Consider the following 25,283-nt stretch of genomic DNA (forward strand, 5'->3'; position numbering starts at 1 on the left):
TAACTTTAGGTCTTTAAATTTAACTGTTTCAGTGTAACCTATACATTTTACACCACAAGTGTGAAAAAAATTACTCATATAGGTCATAAGTCACTTTGCTACAAAACTAAATAAATAAGTTGCTAAAACAGTAAAAAATGTTTGGCTGTAGTTTAAACTAGGTTCTAGAACCAAAAAGCATAAATTTTGCGTGTTGTTTACACGTTTTATTCGTAACAATAGTATTCAATATGTACTTCATTCGGCCAAACATATTTAACAAACAATGAACACATACACAATAACGATACATAAACTATTTAAATATGTACACTCCGTTGGCCTACAAAATAAGACAAACATATCTCTCTATATAATGTAAGTAGCAAACGTACTGTTGCTACATTATAGTATTCTACATTCTTGGAGTTAATAATAATAACTACTGAATAAAAATGAATTTTAAAAGCTTAACTTTTATGTTAGCCACCATATTTTGCATAATGGTGTCCGTGTATGCGGGTAAAGATGATCCTCCACCTCCTCCAGCTCCAAGTTCAGCAGGTATAAAAAACATTTTTAGTATATCATTTTGTATAATTTTTTTTTTTTTTTTTATAGCATCTTCGACCAACAAAATTATTTCACTTATTTCGAATACTGTTGTTGTTTTTACCAGATTTTTCGACTTATTTATGAAATTTTACCTTTTTTATACCTCTTTTCATTTTGTTTTCTAAGCGTTTTTATGGAGATCCCAATTTAAAAACATGTACAAATTATGTAATATTTCCTCAGCTTTCTGATGAAAATATTAAAATAATTCTCAACCTAACCATACATTTGTTTTTAAAAAAATGTCAATTTCTGATTTATAATAACCTTTGGATTTTTATATTAAGAAAATGTACATCGATTAGATCAAACAAAAATTTACAATTTTCTGAATTTTTTGTAGTTGAGTTCACGAGTTTTTTTACAAACTTAATATTTTTTTTATGAATGTAGAAAAATATCGACCTAAAAATCCATTTAAAACGAATATATATTAAAACAACTGTGTATGAATAAAATATTAAAGTAATTTTTTTTGATATTTTCAGGAGCAGGTTTATATGTTTCACCACAAATACCAGTACTAGCAACTCCACCACCACCAAAAAAGTCAACTGGTAAGTTTTGAGACTTTAATAAAACTTATATAGGTTATAAATGTGTAATTCAATATGCAATTTTATCATTCGTTTTTCAAATGACTGTAAGTTGAATGATAATATATGTTTTTGTGCATCACAAACCAGTTACTAGATACTAGCTGTTTTTTTAATTATTTTCAATTAAGCTGAAAATTTTAAACTATTCTATTTAAAAAAAATGTATAAACATTTTTTTTATACATTATAGTCTGGTAATTTAAAATCACATTTTTTCGAAATTAAAACAATGGATAATAGTAAATCCTAAGATTTTTATTTAAAATGGAGACACCTTGTACTTATTACCTTTATAGAGGAGTCTAACTTAAATAAACCATTTTTTTAAACAATATTTGAATTTTTTTTTAGCTAAATAACAACAGTTAAATTTACCGACAAAGCTGCAGTATCCAAGATCTGTGTCACATTTTCAAAATTGTAAATTGTTCATCTTTGTTTATCATAATTATGATGTTTCAACCTTCAGATTTTTCTAATAACAATGTATTCTAAATAACATATTCTGTTACCTATCATATAAATTATATTATGTCTATTACATATACCAATAAAAATAATGTTCACCGAATAAGTAAATTTGTATTTTATTATCTAGTCTAATACTACAACTATTTGTATTTTACATAAAAGTATTTATTACTTTTGCTCCGGTCTAGTATTTCTATTTTATTTTAATGGTCACCCTAAAGAAAGAGGTCGAACAAATGTAACAATGTAATAAAATGTATCGTTAGCTTTTGTGTTAACAGAAGATTTGAATCGAATTGAAAGAATCCAAATGTCTATTTGAAACATGAAAAGATGAATCGATATGACGCATTTTATGTGTACGTGATATGTACTTTTTGTACCTCGTCTCAGTATGGATAAATCATTTTATTACATTTTTGTAATATTACTATTAGTATAAATGATTTATATATAATATTATTTTGTGCATAACATTTTGTATAGCACATATTATATGGTGAGTATAGTTTTATCCGAGAGGACTAGTACAGTAGAGTATAGGCGTCTGTCTGGAGAACTGTTATTATTCAAGTAAAAGTTATTTAAATAATTTCAAAACAAAATTATTCGAATAAAAAATTATTTGAATAATTATTATACTTATTATTTAAACAGTTTGTAAGTGTTTTAGTCGAATAAGAATTTGTACAACATATATATATATATATGATCAGACTTCAGGACTTAAAACATTCGCCTGCTTTTTTGGCATGACATAATATAATCTAGCAGAGTGCTATAGAATTGTATATGTCGTGCCACGACTGTTTCATGTTTGAAATTTGAAAGTGCTTAAATTGACTTATTTCTGAGGTTTTCCCAACAACAACAAAAAAAATACATTTTTTTCTAAAAATTGTTCACACGAGATATGTATTATATATCCTTTGAAAACATTATTCTTTGAAGACAGTTTTTAGCAATATTAGAAAAAATATACTCAACGTAGACATACGTTTATGAATGATATCATATATACATTTTTTTTTTTATAGTTTGGGGCGTTAATTTTTTTATAATTGCTGAAGGATTTGTTTTACGTATATATTAATGGCTATTAAGTGCTTACAATGGAGGTTTAAAAAACATAATATATTGATGATACTTAACGCGTTAATTCCTGAACCTGGCTGCAATAATATTGTAGTGTAGTTCCTGTACGAAATTAATTTTCGCTCAGAATTCACCTCGATTCGCAAGCGATAAACTCAACCTTTCAACAGCAAACTGGTAAAACTAGTGGTTTGGCGATAAACACAATATATTTTATATAATAAACTATAATATTGTGAAAATACAATTTGGTGGGCCTGATTATATATAATTTTTTTTTTTTACCGTCAAGGCTGTTATCAATGACAAAAAAAATACAAAAAATTGCACGACCATTATTATGTTTTCAATATCGAAATGTGTTTGCTATAAATTACAAAATGAGCTTGAACGTAACACGTAATATAATATAACAGGTATAATTAACCTCTGGACGGGCTTATGGGAAAAACTATGATGTATAGTGTCTTCGCGGATGGAAACATATTGTGTGCTCACACACTTAACGCTTTGGAAAAAGCCAAGAAGACACATCGCCCAAAGCCACGCTGTCACAAATTTAACAAGGCTTTAAGGTACATACCTAACGCGTTTCTAAATTAATTTACAGCCGCCTCGTCAAATAAACCCGCAGACACGCCAAACAAATTCGCTTTCTAAACATAAATTATATTGTTTTATTTACCGCGTCGGAAACGTGTTTACGGGTTTATCCAAGAACGGTTTTACGGCTTATTATATGTGTGTGTGTGTGTGTGTGAACTGTATAAATATATCTAAGACTATCGTGATGAGTATTCTAGATAAAACGGCGCATATAATGTAAAGAACATATAATTCTGGGCGGTTGATCAGAGTTGGTCATGTATCAGCGAGATCTAGTAAATAATATCATATCAATGAAACAGACAAAAACAATCTTTTATCTCTTATCTCTTCTCGCTTATCTCTTATCACGTATATATATAATCTCTTATCTCTAACTCGAAGTGAAATTGTAACGCGAAAATGGAAAGCGCATAGTGATTGCTGTTTTTGAAAAAACAACGGCGTAACATCATTTATTCCATAATAAAAATCTGATAAATCGTTCACGTTCTGCATGCCAAATTTGTTTTTTGTTTTACTATCTTATATCACCGGTTTAAAAAAATTGATATCAACAATATAAAGTCAGAAACCATCATCGAAAACCACTAAACATTGTTAGATACGGTAAGTGTGATAACAAAACGAAATCAAAATGACGGCCTCCGAGGTGCCCCACTTTTATTATATGGAATATAGGTATACATCATACGTTTTCCATGTATAATATAGTTCAGTGATCCAACCCAAAAACATATCCACGTTAAAATCTAACGACAATTATTTATCGGTAAGTACGTTTTTAATATATCGATAAATTCGTGTACAATCAACGATTGAGCGTATTGTGGTGAATCTTAGCAATAAAATTCAATTGTTTTCAAAACAAAATGTCTTTACACAACTTCTAAAAAAGCGGTCAGGTTGTGGCGTCTTCATATATAAAATCATCGGTTAGCCGTTTATGTAAACAACAACTATACAAATCCATCATTTGTATGTGTGTGTTTTGAGTAAACGACCGACACGGAAACGACAGCATGTGTTTTTAACGATTTATAATGTTTATTCGAGTCGGTCGTCACTTCCATACGGAGTCAACCGTGAACTCATTAAAAGTATATGCACCCAAACGAAATGTCATGCACAAAAAATCATGCGTACAATTTATTATAAAAAAATATGGTAATGTGAAGATAAAATAAATATTAATAATGTATACGGTTTGTGTATATAAACGGCATGAATGCGAACCCTCGTATATCCACCTGAAAACCACCCGTTTCGTTCCAGGAATCGTATTGTATGTCCCGGTTCCGTTTTATAATAAAACTGTGTACATTAGGGCTGCAATAATTATACTCTTTTTCCAAATGTTTTAAACGTAGAAATACACATATTTAAACATCCGTATCGTTTGTTTTACAATTATCATACCACTATTAAAAAAAAAGAAAAAACATACATTAGATGTTTTTTTTTTTTTACCATACAAAGCCTTCCCCAATTCCTAGTATTAACGGTACGCTATATAAGTGTTGACAGGTATTTTTTAAGCACCATCGAGTATTTTCCCCGGAAGGACTTCGTGCAATACTACAACTAATACACGGCTAATTTTATCGAAAGGTCTGTAATCGAATTACCCCGACTGTCTGTACTGTTACATTAAAAAAGTACAACGATCATTGGGGTGCATGATTAAAGTATACCAAGTTATTGCATCTTTATCCTCCTCTTCGTCAGAGCGTTAAATGTAAATAACAAAACGCAATAACTACTAAAATGTCAATTACTATGTACAACACATAGATGAGTTATAATATAATTGTTTTACAATATCATATATATTATACATATACTACTAGTTTACTATAGCACAATAATAGGTAATGTATTAGGTTGCATATATGATATAACAGAGAAACAGTTGTAATATTAATAGTGACGACTATATATTGACAAGGTATTGTGTTGCTGTACATAATATATATTATATTGAAAATTAAATGTTATTCTAGTTGAAAGCCGAACATATTTCATTTGTATTGTGTTTTTGATACAAACACACGGTAGACATATTGCTTTTGTATTTTTACTGACAAAATATAATATAAGTATATTATGTATTGGCTATAGTCTTAAGTAAGAAGATTATAGATTATCAATCAAATGTATTCCTAACAGAAATCATTAAGCAAATACCATAGTATCCATGTCTTCAGTTACATAGTACCTTTGGTAATTTAATATCATTAATCAATCAAACGAACACTAATTAAACATGGGTTATACATTTTTCTACAACGCAATCATTACTCATAGTCTTTTTAAAAACACTACACTGTTTAAAATATAGTGCGTTGCCACTTATTATAGTCACAACTCTGAACAACGGGTACACAAATATAGACATGTTTGACCTAAAAACTACCATGAATCGTATTGTAAAGAGTTTTAATTACTCGTTGACATGTTCATCAAAATATATTTTTTTTTAAAACCAGTACATTTTTAGCAAGTTTTAGACTTACATATACCTAGTTGAGATGATTCCCATATTGGGCCCGAGAAAGTCGCAGTCTTTAAAAACCATTATATTATAACTGAAAGCAATGCCAAAACACTAACCAAAACGCCAGACCGATTTGTATGCGTCGAGTCCAAAGAACACTTCCGAAAAAAAAAATTTGGGAATCCACAGCTATCAGCCACTCAGACACAACCTAAAAACCTACACTAGTGTATGTATACAGTAGACACAGGCAAACGTTTCATAGTATTTGCCAGCGCACGCGAATATCGAACGACTCGTGTTAGCTATGCATTTGTTGCAAAGAGAGTTTCTAATTTTCCGACCGATTTGACAAGGTGGAAAAGTCAGCAAAAAAAAAAAAAACACTATAATAACCATAAAAACTTCTATTATTGTGACCACCGTCGCAGTGCGTGGCAAAAACGATTTCCGTCGTCCAAAGTGGTTTTTTTTTTTTCCAGTAATTTCGTTGCACCGAGCATCCAAACATTCTCTACTTTAACCTCAGCTTTTGTACCCCCCCCCCCCCACTTCTCTCTCTCTCTCTATACCCTACTCAAAGTCCTTTCTGTCATCCATCCGACTTGGGCGGCGAACGTGCCGGCAGTATATGGTGCGTACAAAGGCGCAAAGACTGATGTCTAACGTTATTATGTATATTAAACCTGACCGGTGCGACCAGGGTTTTGCGGAAACGAATCGAGTCGCACCCCCCCCCCCGCTCCTTTTTGGCTCAACCGCGAAGACCCGGATTGCCTTTTATTTATCGAGAAAAATAATACGGTATTTGTATTCTGCAAACTACACGGTCGTGTGCCATAATCCCTTTGCGGTATAATCGTAGATCACGAAATCCGCGGCCCAGAAACGTCGATCCTCGCTTCGACATGATTTGCACATTGTTAGATTTGGAAGAATTCTTTCTCCCCTGTCCACGTAGGGATAACATTCTTAGAGTACAAAATATGTAAACAAGGTGTTTTTTTTCATAACACTACGGTATACGATACCAATTTATGCCAATTTCTTCCATTCTCGTTCCTTGTACCGCTTCTACATAATAATATCGATGTGTCTGCCATCTGTGTGATCTTTGTGCTGAACTTCTAATACGAGCGGTACAACACCAAAATATGTCCTCTGCCACCATTTCCTATCATTTTCCTCTATCTATTATACCGCTTTTGGTATGTCTTACACGGTCCGCTGTTAGCCAAACCTTATTGTTCTTATGATTTCTCACTGATCTCTCAATTATCGCGTCATGGACGTTTACCCACATTGATTTCTGTCACAAATCCCTCGTATTGAACCAATTTAGGTCAAAGCTGCTCTGTTGTCTTCAAACGTTCTCTCCCTCTCACGTATTTGCACAGTGACAATAACAGCTTGTCTGTCAATAAATTTGTTATTCGGCCAATCTAATATACTAAGTGAGACCTATACATAAATACTGGAACCGTTTGATACTTTTCGACCGTCTCTGCTCACGTCCGTGGGCTTTGCTCGGTTAAACAATATAACGAAATACAAATTGAAAAACTCGGTTTTCGAATTACAAATCAGTCGATATTGTTTTCGCGGAAATACTTGTGTACTCAAACGTTGTTTTGGGAAACTTTGTTTTCTTAAAACACACAATGACCGTCAAAGAAACCGCATCTACGACGGAAATAAGAGATTTTTTACATTTTAATAACAACTCGTTCAGGGGAAAAGATTTACACGTGCAGTGCAGGTACAGAGCAGTGGTGGTTTTTGGCGCATGACAGAATCGTTTAAACCACAATTTTTTTTTTGGGGGGGAGGCGAGGGGCACCACCGTTGTGCTATTATTATTATTATTTTGATAATTTGGTCGGCGTGCACTGAGCGTTTTTTGTTTATGGCTTTTCCCGGAAAATCCTATTTTAATATTCAAAACGTTCGTACATATATATACATATACCTAACCGTATTGCGATTACAACGGTTCCGTTATTATTATTTTCACACTATTATATTGTATTATAATATATATACCTTCGAAATGTAGTTTTTCCCCCTTTTTTATTTCGCCCTCGTGTCATTAATTCACGTTTTATTATCCAGACCCAGTAATATACCGTGTAGGTACACCAACCTGTGTGTATAATATACAAAATAATGTTCATACATCGCGTCACGACCATTATACGTATGTATACACTTATTATTGAAAACGGCAAACTTTCATCTTTTGGAAATGCCGAATTTCAATAAAGACCCAGACTACACACGATAACTAGTGTGTGCTTGACGTTTCTTTATGCTTAAAAAACAACATATACCTACCACCGATATCTCCAAGCTCTCGTCTTTTGAGCTCCCACAGAATTTCAGTAAAAATTAAAAACCTTACTCGGGGTTGTGCCTGTTTGGTTGCTGGCTCTCTTTTTTTTTTTAGAGCTTGAAAACATGTTTAATGAGGATTTGCTGGCTCACCTTCTATTTGCATCAATGCAACGCCTATCTATACAAACATTTTTAAAAAAAACCGTGGTTTTTCGGATGAATTTATTTTAAAAATAATATAGTCTAAAAAAACTTTAGACACTAAAATCATAACTATTGCGGACGGGCCACCGAGATTCGTTCTTGACGGGTCTATGCGTGTATTGTCTGTATAGGTATTGTGTGTACGTATAGCTGATAAAGACATGTGTTTTCAGTGCGAACCGGAGACGTGCGGGCTTTTGTCTGCTACTCCGGCAACAATAGGGGAAACTTGTGTCTAATCGTACACACACACACACGCATGCACACAATATATATATATATATTATATTGTAATAGTAACAATATAATAATAATATATGAATTTCGCCCGTTTCCGCTTCCCGGCCCCGACGTGATAGTATAATATAATGACTAGCAACCGTGTTCGCGGCACGATGAAGTTATATTACCGCCCAGCTTAACCGTGTTAGGTAGGCCGACGTGAAAGGAATTCCGAAACAGCTGTCTCGCCTGCAGTAGTAGTAACCCGGCTATAACTATATACAAGACCGCAAGTTCAAAGACAATTATTATTACAAATAAACGAGCAGCGTCGAGTCCGGAAAACAAAAATGATCTAGCCAAGTCAAAGATAATTCCACGAAAATATGTGCCTATAATTTTATCAATTATTCGGATTTTGTTGTACTATTATTTCGATCCAAGTTAAATAAATAAAACGACCGTCACAAAACGCGTGTATACGTTTATACAACTTTATTTGGCATATACTTTTGAATGGTTTTGTATATGAAAACATTTTCCAAATAACTTCATCGAGATAGAATCATTTCCCCGTCATGAGTGTTAGGTGCGAGATAGAGCATTTCTAACGATGGACTGAAACCCAAGATGTATTTTGTGCAGGGGCGAATGTTCTTCATTTATCAACGCTACTCTCGCCAATTAATTTTAAGAAATAGTTAACACTAAGATCACTTTATCCAGGTGAACGAGTGTTATCACCATAAATAATATATATGATGGGAAGGTTCACATCATTTTTTTACCTTCCCCTCTGCAGCACACTATTCTTTAATTGCAAAAATTTTAGTAATCAAAACCGAGATATACGCGCCTTTAACAAAAGTTAGTTTAATGAAATAATTTTAAATTGAGTTACATAGCTCATAAGTTAAATTACATTTTCCTGTAAAACTATGTCAATTTAAATGTTAAAATATTACTAAACAACCTAAAGGTACGATTATTGAACGTCGGATTTTTTTGGAAAACTTATACCTTTAAAAAATGATCTTTTGCAATAACACAATATATTATATTGTTCACATATTATATATATTAATTTTATCCGATTAAACTGACAACTCGCTGTAGTTTATTTAGTTTTTAGAGTTGTGTACAAGTTTTGGTTGGAATAGAGAAAAATGTTTCGAACAAAGTTGGCACCTCATAGTTTTTCGTACGTGATTGGACGTCGCGAGTATTCCAAGTTTTTGACAAAAAAAAAGTCGTTAAAAAAAGTATTTGAGAGAAATACCCAGCCAATATATCATATTATTGGCCGACAAAATACTGGCGGGCTAAAACGGATATAGATCAGACGTACTTAAATTAAAAATATCTGGCTAAAGTATTTTTATGATCATACAATGTACCTCTTATGTCATCATACCTATTTAACTGTGAGCACAATCGATAATTAATGAGAATATGTACGAGGGCACCTTTCTGTCACACAACATTCATAATATTGTGTCTAGTAGGGTTTAAAACATTTGTACAGGCTAAATGATAATTTGAACAGATAGACATTTTGAAATCGCAGTGGTCGCTTATGAAAAAAAACCATTTGACTTACATTTTTTAAATGTTTTTCTTAAGTAATTTAAATTCAATTTATATGTGTTTTGAGTGTCGCGAGACTTTGTATTTGCATTATCATTAAATATCAAACTCAAAGCCTATAAACCTATTTTTATTTAAAATTTAAGAAATACCTTCTATGATTAGCTTAAATTACTTAAAATATTTATTTGCGTACCTTTCAGCCCCTCCCCTATTTGAGCCGCTGCCGATATGCCCTTTGTCACACTACTTACTAAACATTTTCATTACTAGTTTTCCGCAAGCTTTCATTGACTCATTAGTTTTATACCCGTATAATTTACACATTCTTGTTCATCTCCTTTATTCTGACAAACTGGAAGTATAAATATCACTCACTATGCCTTATGTTCTATTATTGTAACATTATTTTCTGGACTATTTTCTTCTACAGAACACACCTATATCTTATTGGGAAGTTTTCTATTTGATAAAAATAAAGTAATATTTGTAATATTGACATGGGAAAGGTGTTGATATATTTATCAAAGTTGTCTTGTTGCCGGTGATCACAGGACATAGATCTTGTTGCTTTTGAGCGCTTTTTCCACAGTTGCAGAGGCCAGTCTGGTGCGCTCGTCATCCGTCACCCGCACAAAGTCTAGACTGGCCAGTCGAGGCAGTAGACGGATGACGGTGACCCGGTAATCGTGTACCGAGGCCACCGGGTTGTTTTGCAGGGTGAGCGTCCGCAGCGCCGGTAACCGCCTGAGCTTACCGGCCACGCACACGCTGGTCACCGCGTTGTCGTGCAAGTACAACGTTCGTAGGTTCGGGAACAGGAACAGCTCGTCTGTGACGTCGGTCAGCCTGTTCCGGGACAAGTCTAACCAACACAGAGCGTCGGGCTGCACTAGCAATGCGTTGACCAACGCCCGGAGTCCGGACAGCCCTTCGTCGCCGGACAGCCGATTGTCGTTGAGCAACAGCGACGCGGTCGCGTACCGGTTGCTGTTGATTTGCCTGACCGGTAATCCTAGCATTCGGTAAGCACTCGGCGCGTCCTTATAGTTTTCGGACGACCAATTGTAGAGGTTGTCCAACGCCTTGAACGACAAGTCCAACGGTTTTGCGCGTTGCCATTCAAAACGAATGTTTGTTTTTGTTTCCATCGGTTGTTTTTTTTTTTATATTTGTTTATTATTATGTTATTGTTATTGTAACGTTGCACGTGAACGACGACATCACAAAAGAAATCAGCTGGAAAACCTGTCAATAACTACATATGTATTTAAAATGTACTCAATTATATAATACTATGCCTACTATTGTAATGATAAAAATGTAATATGTGGTTAAAGCGGGTGAAAATTGATATTTATAAATGGGTGATTCGAAAAAAACCTTAATTTAATTTTGTTGTGTTCTTCTCTTTAGAATATATTATTTGGATAAAAAGAACATCGTTGATAGACTTTTTAGATTTTTAAAACAATTTCTAGAGGTGTCGGTTTTATGTCGAAAGTTCAATTTTTTTTTTGTTCAATAAAAAATGCTTTAATAAAAAATAAAAGGTACATTCTCAAATTCAATCAGGCAATTCTTAACAATAGCTAAACAATATATAACAAATACTTATATGACAACATTTATAAATTTTCTAACTACGGTTTTGGCAACGGTAAAACGTTGTTGTTCTTGTATTTTTAGAAATAACAATACCGGCGGTAAGCCGAATAAAATTCATAATGCTAAATAAGTTAATGGCCCAAAATATGTTTTGCCGACACTAGCGATAATTTTCAGACCTCGGTGCTCGTAAACTCGACGGGTTTATTAGTTTTTCTCTAAACTGTTTATTATCTTTAACAATTGTTTCGAGTGACTATAATCATATCATTTTAATATTGTTGGACGGCCGAGCGAAACTTTTAACACACAAACTTATCGTCGGCTGCATCAAAAACATTAAACTGATCCCAGGAGGAGAATCGTGTTTTAGTAGTTTCTTATTATATATTATATATATATATAGAGTTACTTAAGGCGCTATAGTTTACAAAAGTTATGTGCGGTACATACAAAACGCATATGCCGGCAGTGCACGTCACGGTTAGGTGTTTGCGCCACACTACTGACAGCCAACTCGAAATTAAATACTACCGACCTTAAGATAAATCCTAAGACTCCCCCTCCCCCTCCATTTCGATCCAGTCGCAGTGAAAGTCCTTTTGATTATTTTTCCATCCGATTTCAAATCGGACGGAAAATATTTAGCGATAAACGGTAAATTCAACGCTAAATTTTAATATTGTCGTGTGCATATATAGTGGCCGCCGACCTTGGAAGAAATTCGGCCTCGGTTGGCAATCGATTTTTGGATTTTGAAAAACCGACTGCATACGACAATATTACCTATAATACACAATATTGTAAATACCGCGCAAAACAGGAATTAGGCGACCGAGTTTGATGGAAACGACGCACGTGCCAAACAGCTTTTAGGAAATAATTTTGTTTTTTGGCCTCGATCACGGCGCGCAACAGGTATACACAACTCGCGTGTCTACTTATGCAAATATTCGCTCTTTGTTTTTACCGTTCCAAACACGCACGGAAATGATCAATGCACACAACATCATCTCCATCCGGTTTAAAAGCGTATTGTTAAGAAAATCATTAAACTTTTTAAGGGTATTTTCGAGTCGGCCGGTTTCCAATAAGGAATTGGCAGTTTAGTTTTTTTAATATTTGTTGAACCAGAACCCGGCTGAATGGTATTTGGGTCGAATACATTGACTTGATTTTCGAGTCTTTTAAAATAGATCAAAATCTCTCAAATTTTACATTCACTTATTATAATAAAATTACTCTAAAATCAAATAACTATACCCTTTGCAGAGATAATATTAAAGACCAGTGTATTATTCTTAAAAATGATGATTTTGTGATGATAAAAATAATGTATAAATTAAACCCAGAAAATTATTGTTTAATTAAATTAACTGTTATTGCATTTTTAACTATAAATGATTTGTTTTTAAAACCTATGCCAAGTAGAAGTGTAGGAGTTTTTTCTGTTAATACTGATCATATGTCTAATGATTATGATATATTGTTAAATATCATTAAATTTAAGTGTTTTTTTTATTAATTAACTTACAAATAAACAAGCAGTTGTAATTAAATTATGTCATAGTATTATAATAAACTCGATAGTAGTAAAATTTGTGTTTTATTTTATTCTTTAAACGATATTATATAAAATGTGATTAGTATTCTTATTTTTTAATTATTATATCAAAACGTAAACCTAATTCATAGTTCTATGATATTTCATGCACTGTTACAAACAACATGGCATATTGCGTTTATGAGATGTTTTTGGAACTCCAATGGAAGTTAGGTAGAAACGTTTCTGAGTACCCTGGGAACTTTAATTTTACATAGCTGTAACGATTCTTTGCACGGTGAGGTACACTTCACAAAAATGTAAAATTTAATACAATTTTTCAGCCGAGTCTGCAACCACGAAAGAGCATTTTCATGTCTCGTTGAAGTACCAAATAATTTTGAAGTAGTGGTGGAATTATAGATAATAATATAGTATATTAACAAGCAGCAACAAGCTAATATCTAAGGTGGCTAGTATATTAAAACATCAAGTTTCTGGCTAATATTTTAGTGTTTAATATCTGGCTTGAAAACATTTCATAAAAATATGACCTCTTAAATTATTGAATTCAATTTAGTTCAGATCTAGTTTGAACGTTGAGAATACAGCATAGTCGGTGAAACTTTCCAAATTATTTTCTTTTTTGATTTAGTTCATGTACCCATTTTCTTTTTTTTCGTCTTGCTTGAATCAAGGCAAGCAGAAGAAGCAAATCTTCTTTGTCAGAAGAACTGCTAGACATTTTGTAAAAGAAAATGAAAACAGAAAACGTGAGATTAAAAAAAATAAAAAATAAAAAACAACCAGCAGTACACTCTTGGTTGTGGCAGTTTTCAACCTGGTTCGCTCAAACTTGTCCGCATTCTGTTTGACCGATCCTTAAAGACAGTAAAAAATGCCTTTCAACCCTTCCCTGCATGATTTTTTTTTTATTATTTGTATAAAACTTTAGAGTTTTAGTTTTTTCATTAATTACTCCCTTCGCTGCTTGATTTTTTTTTGTTCAAAAAAATGTTTTGCTTTGAAAGTACCTAGGTACCTACTTCAAAAATAGGAACAATTTTTTTTGAGTTTCATACCCGCGAAAACACCAAATTTTGAATTGTTTCAAATATGGAACGTTGTGCAGTGAAGGAGGTTTAAGCACATATGTGAATAAATATTTTTTTAGTGACATTAAGCCAAACGACATACACTTTTTAGGGAAAATATTCATAAATTCATTAGAAATCCATTTTTAAAAATTGTTTTCGAGCGAGTTAATTTGTTGTAATATTATGGATGGATTTTTATTTCTTTAAAAATACAATATTTGAATCATTTTTAAAACATTTTGTGTAACTCGTGTTGATCTTCTATTTGAATTACTAGGTAAATAAGAAAAATACATACATTTTCGACATATTAAATTAAACAACAATTGTGTACATATGTGCATTTTTATGTGTTATGCTGCAAAACGTGTAATTATATTTTGGCGGTGTTTATCTATACCTAAGTATATAAGACTACTTATATGACTAACTCATATAAGCGACAAAAAAAAACCTTGACGGATTATATAAGTTTTGAAAATATTTTCGTACTTATTAATTTCAGTACCTACTCCAAAGTTATAAAAATAAATACGAAAGTCTATAAGTACAAAATAAGTCAAGATTTCGTTACCTAAAAATAAAATCTAGTTTTCTCAAAAGTAGCCTGAATGTTCCTTGAAATTTCACACCATGTCGAAAACAATTTTATTTATCCTTGTAAAATCATGGTGATTTAAATCAAAGAAATCGGGAAGAAATGAAATTGCATATCGAAGCTTAATAAAAATACATAAAATGTATTTAAAATTAAAAAATCCCGACCATCTTAATCTTTACTTAATCTATCTTTCACCGTTCAACCCACTACTTCACCACATCTACAGTGTTATTAATTACCTACTCCACTCCTTCATTCTACACCGACCACTATAAACCCGTCTACGCTAATACATCTTTTAACCGCGTTTTTACCACCATTATTATTTTCAGCTATTAAGTCCATATCATTACATTCTACCATCAATCCCTCTCTTTTCCTACTTCTATATGTATATGCTACTTTATAGATCTATCTAACTACATCAAACAGATTTTTATATTGCATTATATACTAGAATTATTGTACTCTTGAGATAGAAAGTTGATTTGTGTATAAATAAATTTGAATAACTCCACATGACATGTTATCCATCTCGGGATGATGTTACATATTTTTCGTTCATCCCTTAATCAGATTGGGACACTCACCCCCGTGCCACTTCCCTCATTCATTCTACTTCGCTCGATTGTGAAGTGCTCGTGGGTAGGTATATATTTATATGCTATAACGACATCCTCCATGTAATATTTGCGTCCGGATCCTCGCACCAGCATATTGTAATCATTGTATGTACATGTGTTATTATAACGTTGTTAGGTATTGTAATAGGTGTAAGCGGAGCCGGGACACACGTGCGTGGACGGACGCGTTTTCGGGGTGCGCGGGGACAAGAAAAACGTAGGTAACGATTTCTCTAGAAACTCAGGGCCGCCGCTGTAGACAGGCGGGAGGACGGCAACCGGTGAGGCGGTGCATGGTGAGGTAAGTTTTTACGGTGCGGAATTGGTGGAGTTGAGTAGGGTAAGTTTGCGATGGCGGCGGAGGAGTAGAAGTTGTATAGCGTAAGAACGGACGGGACGGGACGGCCGGTGTACGCGATACTACGTGCCGGCGTACGTCGAGCGGGCGGGCGGTGGATTCGCCTAGACGCCCGGCGGAGGGCGGCAGGGATCAGTTTGATTTGTACGCACGTAGTAAGGACCGTGTGGGCTGGCTGGCTGGCGGTTGCCGCCGCCGCCGTGCAAGGAGATGTTGATGAAGGGGCGGCGGGTAGATGCCGGCCGGAGTGGGGCCAAGGACGCAGCGCCCCGTAGCCCAGGTAGTTGGTGACCAGTTACCGATTACCACTCGGCTTTGCGCGCTACCTGTCTATGCGATTCGTAGACCCGACTGGCCGGCGCTATTTTAGATGGGGGCTCATCCGCTCATCCCCCAGAAAATGATCAAATCTATCCAGAATGATATTAGGTATATAGAAATTAGGTTGACAATAGCAATTTTTTATAGGAAAAACAAGGTTTTTTTAAATTTAACTATTAATAATGCAAGTAAGGAGACAACCAGCATCTAATCTGCCAAAACCATCCCCGTCCATTATTAAAAAAGGCAAACATAGACATATTATTAATACTGTTGCACAAACAAATTCATGAATACTTAACTTGACAAAAAGTAATAAAACTGAGAAACTATCAACGCATAACGTTAAAACAAAACAATAAAAAATTAACAATGTGCTAAATGTTATATAATACATTTTTTCAACAAACGAAAATTAATACATGTTGTCTATATAGTAGTATTAATACATGTTGACTTACGTTGTTTTCGCAGCAATTCCAATTTCTTATGATCGATATTTGTGTTAAATTTGAATTCGACAAAATGTAAAGCAAGTGTATAATATTATAAACTACGTAACTGCGTATAAAAGTATCAAATTTGACACAAACACAAACGACATAAATTACTTATGTCGTTTTTGAAATGACCTATTAAATAAGTCGTTAGATTACAATATGTAGGTACGCCAGACCACTCCGGTGTAATGTAACGTTGTAATGTATCTGTAATGCTCACACGTGTAATAAGTCATTACCGTGTACCATTAGCTCTAAGGGCTGTCGGTTTTTTGACGAACATAAACGCGTGTCACATTACAACGTAAATGCTCTAATGTGACCCACCTTTTAAAGATGATCCTTGGAGGACTTTGACCTTGGACCTTCATCATTATCCACGGATTTTTTTTTTTTTATATAAATTCAATTTATCTATTAATTATTATGCAATAACAATAAACTTGTTTTTCTCAACAAAAAAGTTAATTAAAACTAATTTAAAATTAGTTTAGTTCACGCCTAACCTGACCTAACCTCATCCGTAGGTCCATAATTGGGCATGGACTAATTGCATGTTACATATTAACATATCACATTCAGTAACACATTGATGTTATTGCAAAAACTCGTATCATTGTCAAAGTCCAACGGCCAACTAAATATACTAAACAAAATATGCTCTTTCTGAATAATTTACAAGCAAATAGGTAGTGTATTATACAGGACCCATAATAACATATTTTATATTGTATTGCTATTATATTATTATTAATTAATTACACAGTGTGATTTTAGCAGATCGCGATTGAAAAACTGTATTATTATAATAGAAATAATAGAGATGATTGTTGAATAATACATTAAGGCTACTATGTAATGATATACATAATATATATGTATAAGTTTATTATATTATACACGAGACGACATATATATATATATATATACGTTATACGGGCAAATCTATATATTATTGTGTAAAGGATTGGGACTCGGTGGTGTACACACAGTCGGACGACTATTTTTTTTATTCCCACGGGAAGAGGCAAACGCGAAGATGGTATAAATATATAGGTATAATATGTACCTATGTATAATATACCTGTGTAGATGAAGCAAGACGACGAGGGAGGGGGGGGAGGGGCAACGTTCCCTCGGGGCTTTTACGGCGAAACCAGCTCGTAGTAAGTACGTAGTATGTACATACATATATATATATACATACACGAGCCTGCACTTGTATATATACATTATGTATATACACCAAACAGGTATAATGTGTACCTGTATCTAATAAAATATATATATGTATACTTTTGTATGTACAACAACATGCGCATCACGGCCGAGGTCGATCTGCCGCCGCCGCCGACGGTTCTTTTCTTTTTCTTTCTTTTTTTATTGCGAGGGGTGAACGGGGAAGGCAATAAAGACGTCCAACCGATAGAACGGCGGTGTAGAGGGGAAGTTAGCCTTGGACAGAAAACCCCGGCAACAAGCTTAGTTAGATACCCCGTCGGGCGTTCGATTTTGGCGACAAACAATATATCATATGCCTATATATTATGCATTACCCCTAAAATGTATAACACAATATTATATCGCAGAGAGATAGAATATAATATTATATACTTATATTGTCGCGGTGTATATATTATGTAATATTTAAAACGATAATTCTTTTTTGAAATTTTATCATAAAAAAATTAGTATTTTTTAAATCTATTTTCCAATACTGAACACATAAGATGTATACATAAAAAAATATACAATATTAAATATGAGAGATATTTTGTTTTGCAATTTTTGTTTCGGTCCAAACAACTGAAGGCTAAATCTCAAACTCTATTGAGTGGCCAATATTAAAAGGTGGATACGATTAGGGTTGTCAATGCTAATTTGTTGCCTTCGTCAGTTGTTGTATACCAATCATCGTAATCAACAATAATAATATAATGATAAATAATATGTTTTTCGGATACCTGTTGCCCGTCCATTCATTTATACACACAGCAACGTGGATATATTTTAATACGGTCAACGTGTAATTTTTCTCTTTTTTTTTTGCTATTCTTTAATAAAAAAAAACTAGAAATGTTTGAGAAAATTGTACATGCCCCACTCTAGATCTACCATCAGTCTAGTTTTCAGACCTTAAGCCTAATTCCCAAAACTATATTTAAAAAAAAAAATTAAACCAGGAAAACATTTCCACCCCTCCTAGGAGAAAGGGTTATTGAAATTTGTGTTCGGTGTGTCAACGTAATATCGATATTAATATTTCTATAATATGTAAAAAATGTGCTGTTCAAATTAGACAATTTTTTTTGGGAGAGTGGAAGGGTGGACATTTTTTAAATTTGCCGCAACTAAGTACCATTCAAATAAGGTGTCTAATCTATAGAGTTGCTACATGAAGAAATCAGTTCAGCTGTTTAGAAGATATTGCACGAGTCCGGACACAAAAATAATATATATATATAAAAAAACACACGATTGTAAAAACAACAATTTACACCTTTTCAGCTCAGAAAAAATGTATCATTATAATAGTGTTGTTATTGTGGAAAAAGTGTTATGGTTTTAATCGACAAACGGTTTATAGGTGGAAATAAATTATCCTAAATGACGTAAAGTCTATAATAGAGGACGTGTCAAGTTAAAAAAATATTCTACGATATTACGTTGTAATATATGTGTTAAAACGTTAATATAGATATTAGTATTAAAAATTAAACAATAAGTTTATCTAATCTTAAGTACCTAGCTGCATGCATACTAATTATGTTGATTAAATCAGTTACTCAATTAATAATGACGAACGTTTTAAACATTTTTTGAAAATCTACTCTAAAAAAACAATATTATCCGTTTGTATTCAATAGATAAACATCTTACAAATAATGAACATAACAGGCCACTTGAAATTGACCTTTAACCACAACATAATAATATACTAGTGTTGTACATAAGACGTCCGAAATTCAGCTTGACGCTGTTCACAAACAACAAGATAAAGCAATCAAAGAAAACAATATCATAAAACGTTCAACAAATTTTATGCGATACTATAGGTACTTATATAATATACTATTATTTGAAATTTCCAATAAAACACGAACGTTAAACTCAATTAGTTTAAAAAAATATTTTTATTGGTTGACAACAAGAACAATTTCCAATCCGTACACAACAAAACAACAAAAAAAAAAAAAATGTATGGACGGGACAATGAGCGTAAAACAATGGGGCGAGCTTATACATATGTGTTTTTTCTTTTTGCTTTTTTTTTATATAAATAAAATGTTATATAAGTGAATAATCTAAATTAAAACCTATTTCGATAACGATAAAATATTAATATCACAAAACAACAGTTGTTAAGGTTATTTTTTCAGAATGTAAGTGCAAAGGCCACTGCATAAATAATTATTCATCTATATGATTATATTTTTCTCTGATGATTTTTCGGATTTATTTTTGGAAATACGAGACCGAATTTGGACTCTATTCCTTCCAGTATTGGTAACACAGCGAGATAACCTCCTATATGGTCTGGGTTTGTTGGTACAACTCCGTCGCCGGCGCCGTGTACAGTGACTAGATGTTTTGAACCCGATGGTCGCCTGCAAGCACAATGTTTTTTCATTTATATTTTTTTACTAAATTAAATACAAATGGGTGGATTATGTTTATTTATTTTACAAGGTTTCGTGTGTTCAGATTAGAATACATAAACATATACTTCATTCAGTTACACAGTTACAGTGACTAGAAAAATGTCTACTTTTACTTATTTAACCCTTAAGAAAAAAAATGTATATATTCTAATCAGAGCACACAAAAGCTTTTAAGATGGGCCGCTGTCAAAATGATAAAAACATATACTTACGAGCCACCGAAATCAACATAGAATAACCTCTGTAAAAGTTCATAAGATAAAAGCGTAACTCCAAATTGTGGTGAAGATCGAAATACGCGAGCTGAAATACAAGCATTGTAAATGTTTTTTTTTTTTTAATTCACACTATGCAGCGGTGTAGTAGTAATTGGGTACACCATTAAGACTACACAACTGTTTTTAAGGACAATGAAAACTGTTTAAACAATTTACCGGCCGTTCCTTTCCAGAACGCCCTGGGACCTTCTTCTTTGTAAATTTTCATCGCACAATCGATCAGTCCGTTGTAAGTAGTCTGGCCCTCTCTAGCCACAACCTGTAGACGAGTTTTTATAACATCTGCCGGCGTCACCAGAGAAGCAGCAGGAACTCCCGCAATACATCCGGCCGCTAACAATGACAGTGGATGGTTGTATCCTTTACTATCAGCAAATGAATGTTTCACGTGGTTGTACGCCGGGAAATAGATGGCACTGAACGGTACATCTCTAAGGAAGCACGCTTTAGCCCCCTAAAACCGTAATTGGCAAGCATGTAATGCATATTATGAAAATCCCATATGAATAATAGTATAGGATAAAAATTAAAAGTTAAACCTTTAAAGTACCTTGTATAAGCCAAAGAAGCCCAGTTCTTTGATAACGGTAAGTGCGCTGAGTTTCTTCGTCGATGCTATTTCACCGGCGACTTGCAGACGGATTTTGACGATTTCAAGTGGATTGGTAAAAATTACTTGCGAGAAGCCAGCCTAAAATTTAACACCACTATATGATTTCTCCACAAGACAATAGTATATATAATCGGTATACGGTAGGACAAAAAACTCAACTTACACAAGCACCAGCCACAATTTCTGCCGGTATAGACAAGTCACCGTTTTCTTGACGGAGCTTATCTCTGACTAAATCGTTAACTGTCAATTTTGCAGCTTTTTCAGGAGCCACGCCAATCAATTGGGGTAACAGTCCTCGATAGAGACCGAAAATTCCTTCATGCCTAATAACCTAAAACCAATAATTACATTGATACATAATTTCTTTAATAAAATATAATTTAACTGACCTTCTTAAAACAGTCAAAACTGTTTCTGTACATGAGTTCACCAATAAATGATCCGGCTCTTTGATTTTGCATTCTTGTCTTTACTAAGTCAATTGGATACACTGTAGTCGCCCCAATAGCTATACAAAAATAACACTATTAAGGTTTTATTCTAATTATCATTGGGTTATTCGTTGCCGCAATTATGTAATTTTCAAAAAAACATAAATAAAAATATTTTCTATATTTCTACTTAATTTTATCTCTTATATTTTGTTTTTATACTAGAATTTAATGTTTTTAGATCACGTAAGATAATTATTTTAAAAAACTTATCATTGGCCAATTACTGACTGAGGTAGCTGAGAATTTAGAGTTTCCCTTTTTGATGGTTATGTATCATAAAAGTCTGTTGTTTGGGGGCGATAATATCACAAGAGTGGGTTTTAATAACCGCTAACTGTTTCGTCAACAATCACTTGTTCTGCTTGTAACCCTGCGATGTCGAAATGATAGCCAGCTCGGTAACTATGCTCGATCAAACAAAAATGTCCAATCCAGGCAAGGAATTCAAGACATTATTCATCCCAACTACAAGGTAAATTTAATGATGCAATCGTACTGAATATAAGAATTATTATTCTAAAAGTTGCTTCTAATAAGGTAAAACAAGTTGCCAATGACAATTTGGCTCTTATAAGAGTAATACTATTTATCTTTAATGTTGCTATTGGTGTAATACACTTCTTGGAGACAGACGGCTCACTCGTTTGTGAAGGCGACATATTACCACAAAGAGGAGCAATTTTAAATGATAAAATGTCAAATCGTAGGTGAACTTTACGGAATAGCTCACCAAGTGTACAATGAAACAAAACAGAAATTCAAATGACAAGACTTGTGGCGCTACTGGTATGACTCACACATACATGTTTGTACATCCACATTTAGACTGGATACATAGTTATGTGTCTAGTGTACCTAAAATGTCACCGTCTTGCATTCGAGACTGTAATATTACCTCCTGATATGGATCCTAGAGTAAACCGATAAACACTTTCTAACACTTGAATAAAAACTCCTCTATCGGATGGACTCTAAAAAAACCAAAAACAAAAATTAAAAAAATTGCACTTTGTCACGGTTAACACCCTAAAGTGTACGTACAGATACTGTGTGAATTTCGGCTATTCTACGATTGTGTATTTCTTTGTAATATTGTTCTGGTGTAAGAGCCTTCAAATCATTGTAAACTATTTTACTATAATATATGAAATACATATATATTAACAAAACATATGCATAATTATTTATGTGGCCTAGTTGTAGGAGTATGCACAGTGTATACCCTACGACTACACCACTGATAATTGATAAATTACCCAGGCCTTTGGTATAATAAATGACACAAGGTAAACAATATGTCAACTTCTAAAGGTGTAATTTGAGACATCACTTGAGCAGAATACAAAAACTCGTCTATAAAATAAACATGTTAAAAAAACAATTGGATGTATAATAGTAAAATCCCTTCTTCTCTCAATCAAAATACCTTTAGTTACTTCTCGAGTTCGACTTTCATTGCTAGCATTTAAATATATCCGTTTCACTAGTTCCATATTGTTTAGAAGTGAAACAAAAGCCATAAAATATGGAAAACTCACACGATTCATGCCTTGACCTCCTCCGGCAACCTGAAAAAATGCAAAAAGTTAACTTTGTATAGTCAAAATATTAATAATATTAAAAGCATTTTATTTAAAAAAAGAAATATTACGGCTAATAAATTGTCTCGAACGCTGTTTGTTAACAAATGGCTTTTGGACAGTAACATAATATCATGAAAATCATTTGCTGAAATAAATCCTGTTCCGCCTTTGTCATAAATACGGAAAATTTCCGTCCCACATTCTTCGTGAAAATCCTAAACAAAAAATATCACGTGTAACATTCCAAAATTGTACCATGCATAAAGTTAATTGGTAAAATTACATGTAAAAATTGGGCAAATTCTGAATAATTAATAAGGCGATTTTTTTTCTCTCCGAAATACAGTTTCATAAATTGGCTATCCAAATTAAAAGGCATTTTCAAATAAAGGTCCGTTTTTTTAACCACTGCCACAAATTCATCTAAAAAAAAAAACAAAAAAAACGTTATAGCTGGAATCACATTGTTTTTGATAAATATTAACTGAAGTACCATATGAGATAACTCCATTGCCATTAATATCAAACAACTGAAATGCGACTTTGTACAAAGCATCTGGTTCGGACAACAGACTTTCAAACGTTTGAAATTCTGCAAATGATATAAGCCTAAATAGACAAAAATTTACTAGGTATAAGTAAATATATATACTTTGTAGTTTGATTTATTGCTATAAATTCAATAAAAAAAAATTCTATTTTTATTGTTTTGATAATGTTAGTTGAAATAAATTGCGTTATCATTTTCTTTACGAGTTAAATTAATCCAATGTAATTTTTTTTTTTATTTACACATTTTCTTTTACATCTTCACCGGGTCTAAAATTTTAACTATATTGTATGGTTATAGATATTATAAAACTCATAATTAAATAAATAGTACATGCTCTTAAGCAAAATAAACTATGTATTGATTGCACTTTAGATACTAACCCATCTTTACTAGTGTCGACAATTCCGCTTAACAACTTTAACGAATCAAAATCACTAGACGGTGTGTTTAAAATCCCCAAATAATTTTTTATGAAATCAACAGCATTGATATATTTTTCCCCTTGCTTTTCTATGGTGGCATACTGAAAAATTTAAAACATGGGTTTTAGGATGTCTATATATATGATAGGAAATGATTATCGTTAGTATCGCCGAGAACTTACTTTGTTGAACACCTCTGACAATTGTTCTGTGGTCGCTCGCTTCGGAAAGTCGTTGGAAGCCTGCATTTTAAAATGATAAAAAAAAAAGAATTAGTCGAATTAGTCACAATCACAACTTTCACAGTGTTTCGAAATGGCAGAATTATGACAATACTAATAAGTAATGATCAATTGGCCAAGCAAATTTTTTACGAATTGACCAATAGAGAAATGGCGATTGACTTTTTGGTTTTTTTTTTTTAAAGGCAATAATTCAAAGTGGCCGTGAATCACTCGTACACAGCGCGATCGTTATTCAGAAAATATTTAAAAATACATCGTCCTCTACAACGTGGTGTGATTGTAGCTGTTTACCTCTTGACAGTAAGCTGGTTTCGGCCAAAATCCCCATGTCGAATCCAACATCCCGGTAAGCATTTATCATGTAGACTAATGAAACGATCAAACGAACGCCCGTTATTAACGTTGGAGGTACAAGGCCGGTACTAATTGTGAAAATCGATTTTTTAAACTGCAGCGAAATACTACAGCGAGCGTGAAATTAATGACAAAACGCCGAGCCAAAGATAAGAATTAAGAGGCGAGGCGGCGGTGGCTGATAATAACGGACATGCGCACTGAACTTTTGGCCGT

At 33.2% G+C, this 25,283-nt stretch overlaps 2 protein-coding genes and 1 long non-coding RNA gene across 3 annotated transcripts; 1 reads left to right on the top strand and 2 right to left on the bottom strand.

The window, feature by feature from the left end:
• The first annotated feature begins 361 nt into the window (after positions 1-361).
• LOC126834120 (uncharacterized) lies at positions 362-1,772 on the top strand. The gene is made up of 3 exons (XR_007685036.1): positions 362-543; positions 1,083-1,151; positions 1,545-1,772. It is a non-coding gene; the product is annotated as an uncharacterized LOC126834120 (long non-coding RNA).
• Positions 1,773-10,757: 8,985 nt separating this feature from the next.
• On the bottom strand, positions 10,758-11,360 carry LOC126834856 (leucine-rich repeat-containing protein 51-like). The gene has a single exon (XM_050567056.1). The coding sequence runs from the start codon at positions 11,358-11,360 to the stop codon at positions 10,758-10,760; it is 603 nt and encodes a 200-aa protein (XP_050423013.1).
• Positions 11,361-20,287: 8,927 nt separating this feature from the next.
• Positions 20,288-25,211, bottom strand: LOC126834857 (calcium-binding mitochondrial carrier protein Aralar1). The gene is made up of 16 exons (XM_050567058.1): positions 25,005-25,211; positions 24,651-24,710; positions 24,427-24,569; positions 23,987-24,102; positions 23,777-23,916; positions 23,562-23,708; positions 23,337-23,478; positions 23,167-23,263; positions 22,952-23,045; positions 22,806-22,881; positions 21,806-21,924; positions 21,577-21,747; positions 21,351-21,491; positions 20,957-21,254; positions 20,735-20,825; positions 20,288-20,468 (listed from the first exon to the last, which is right to left on the bottom strand). The coding sequence occupies exons 1-16, from the start codon at positions 25,065-25,067 to the stop codon at positions 20,288-20,290; spliced, it is 2,079 nt and encodes a 692-aa protein (XP_050423015.1). The 5' UTR covers positions 25,068-25,211.
• Positions 25,212-25,283: the final 72 nt, after the last annotated feature.

Source organism: Adelges cooleyi, unplaced genomic scaffold (assembly GCF_023614345.1).
Source record: "Adelges cooleyi isolate 19-005CV unplaced genomic scaffold, UGA_ACOO_1.1 ACOO_flye_CR_arks_rails_tigmint_CR_PRNA_21, whole genome shotgun sequence".
NCBI classification, from domain to species: domain Eukaryota; kingdom Metazoa; phylum Arthropoda; class Insecta; order Hemiptera; family Adelgidae; genus Adelges; species Adelges cooleyi.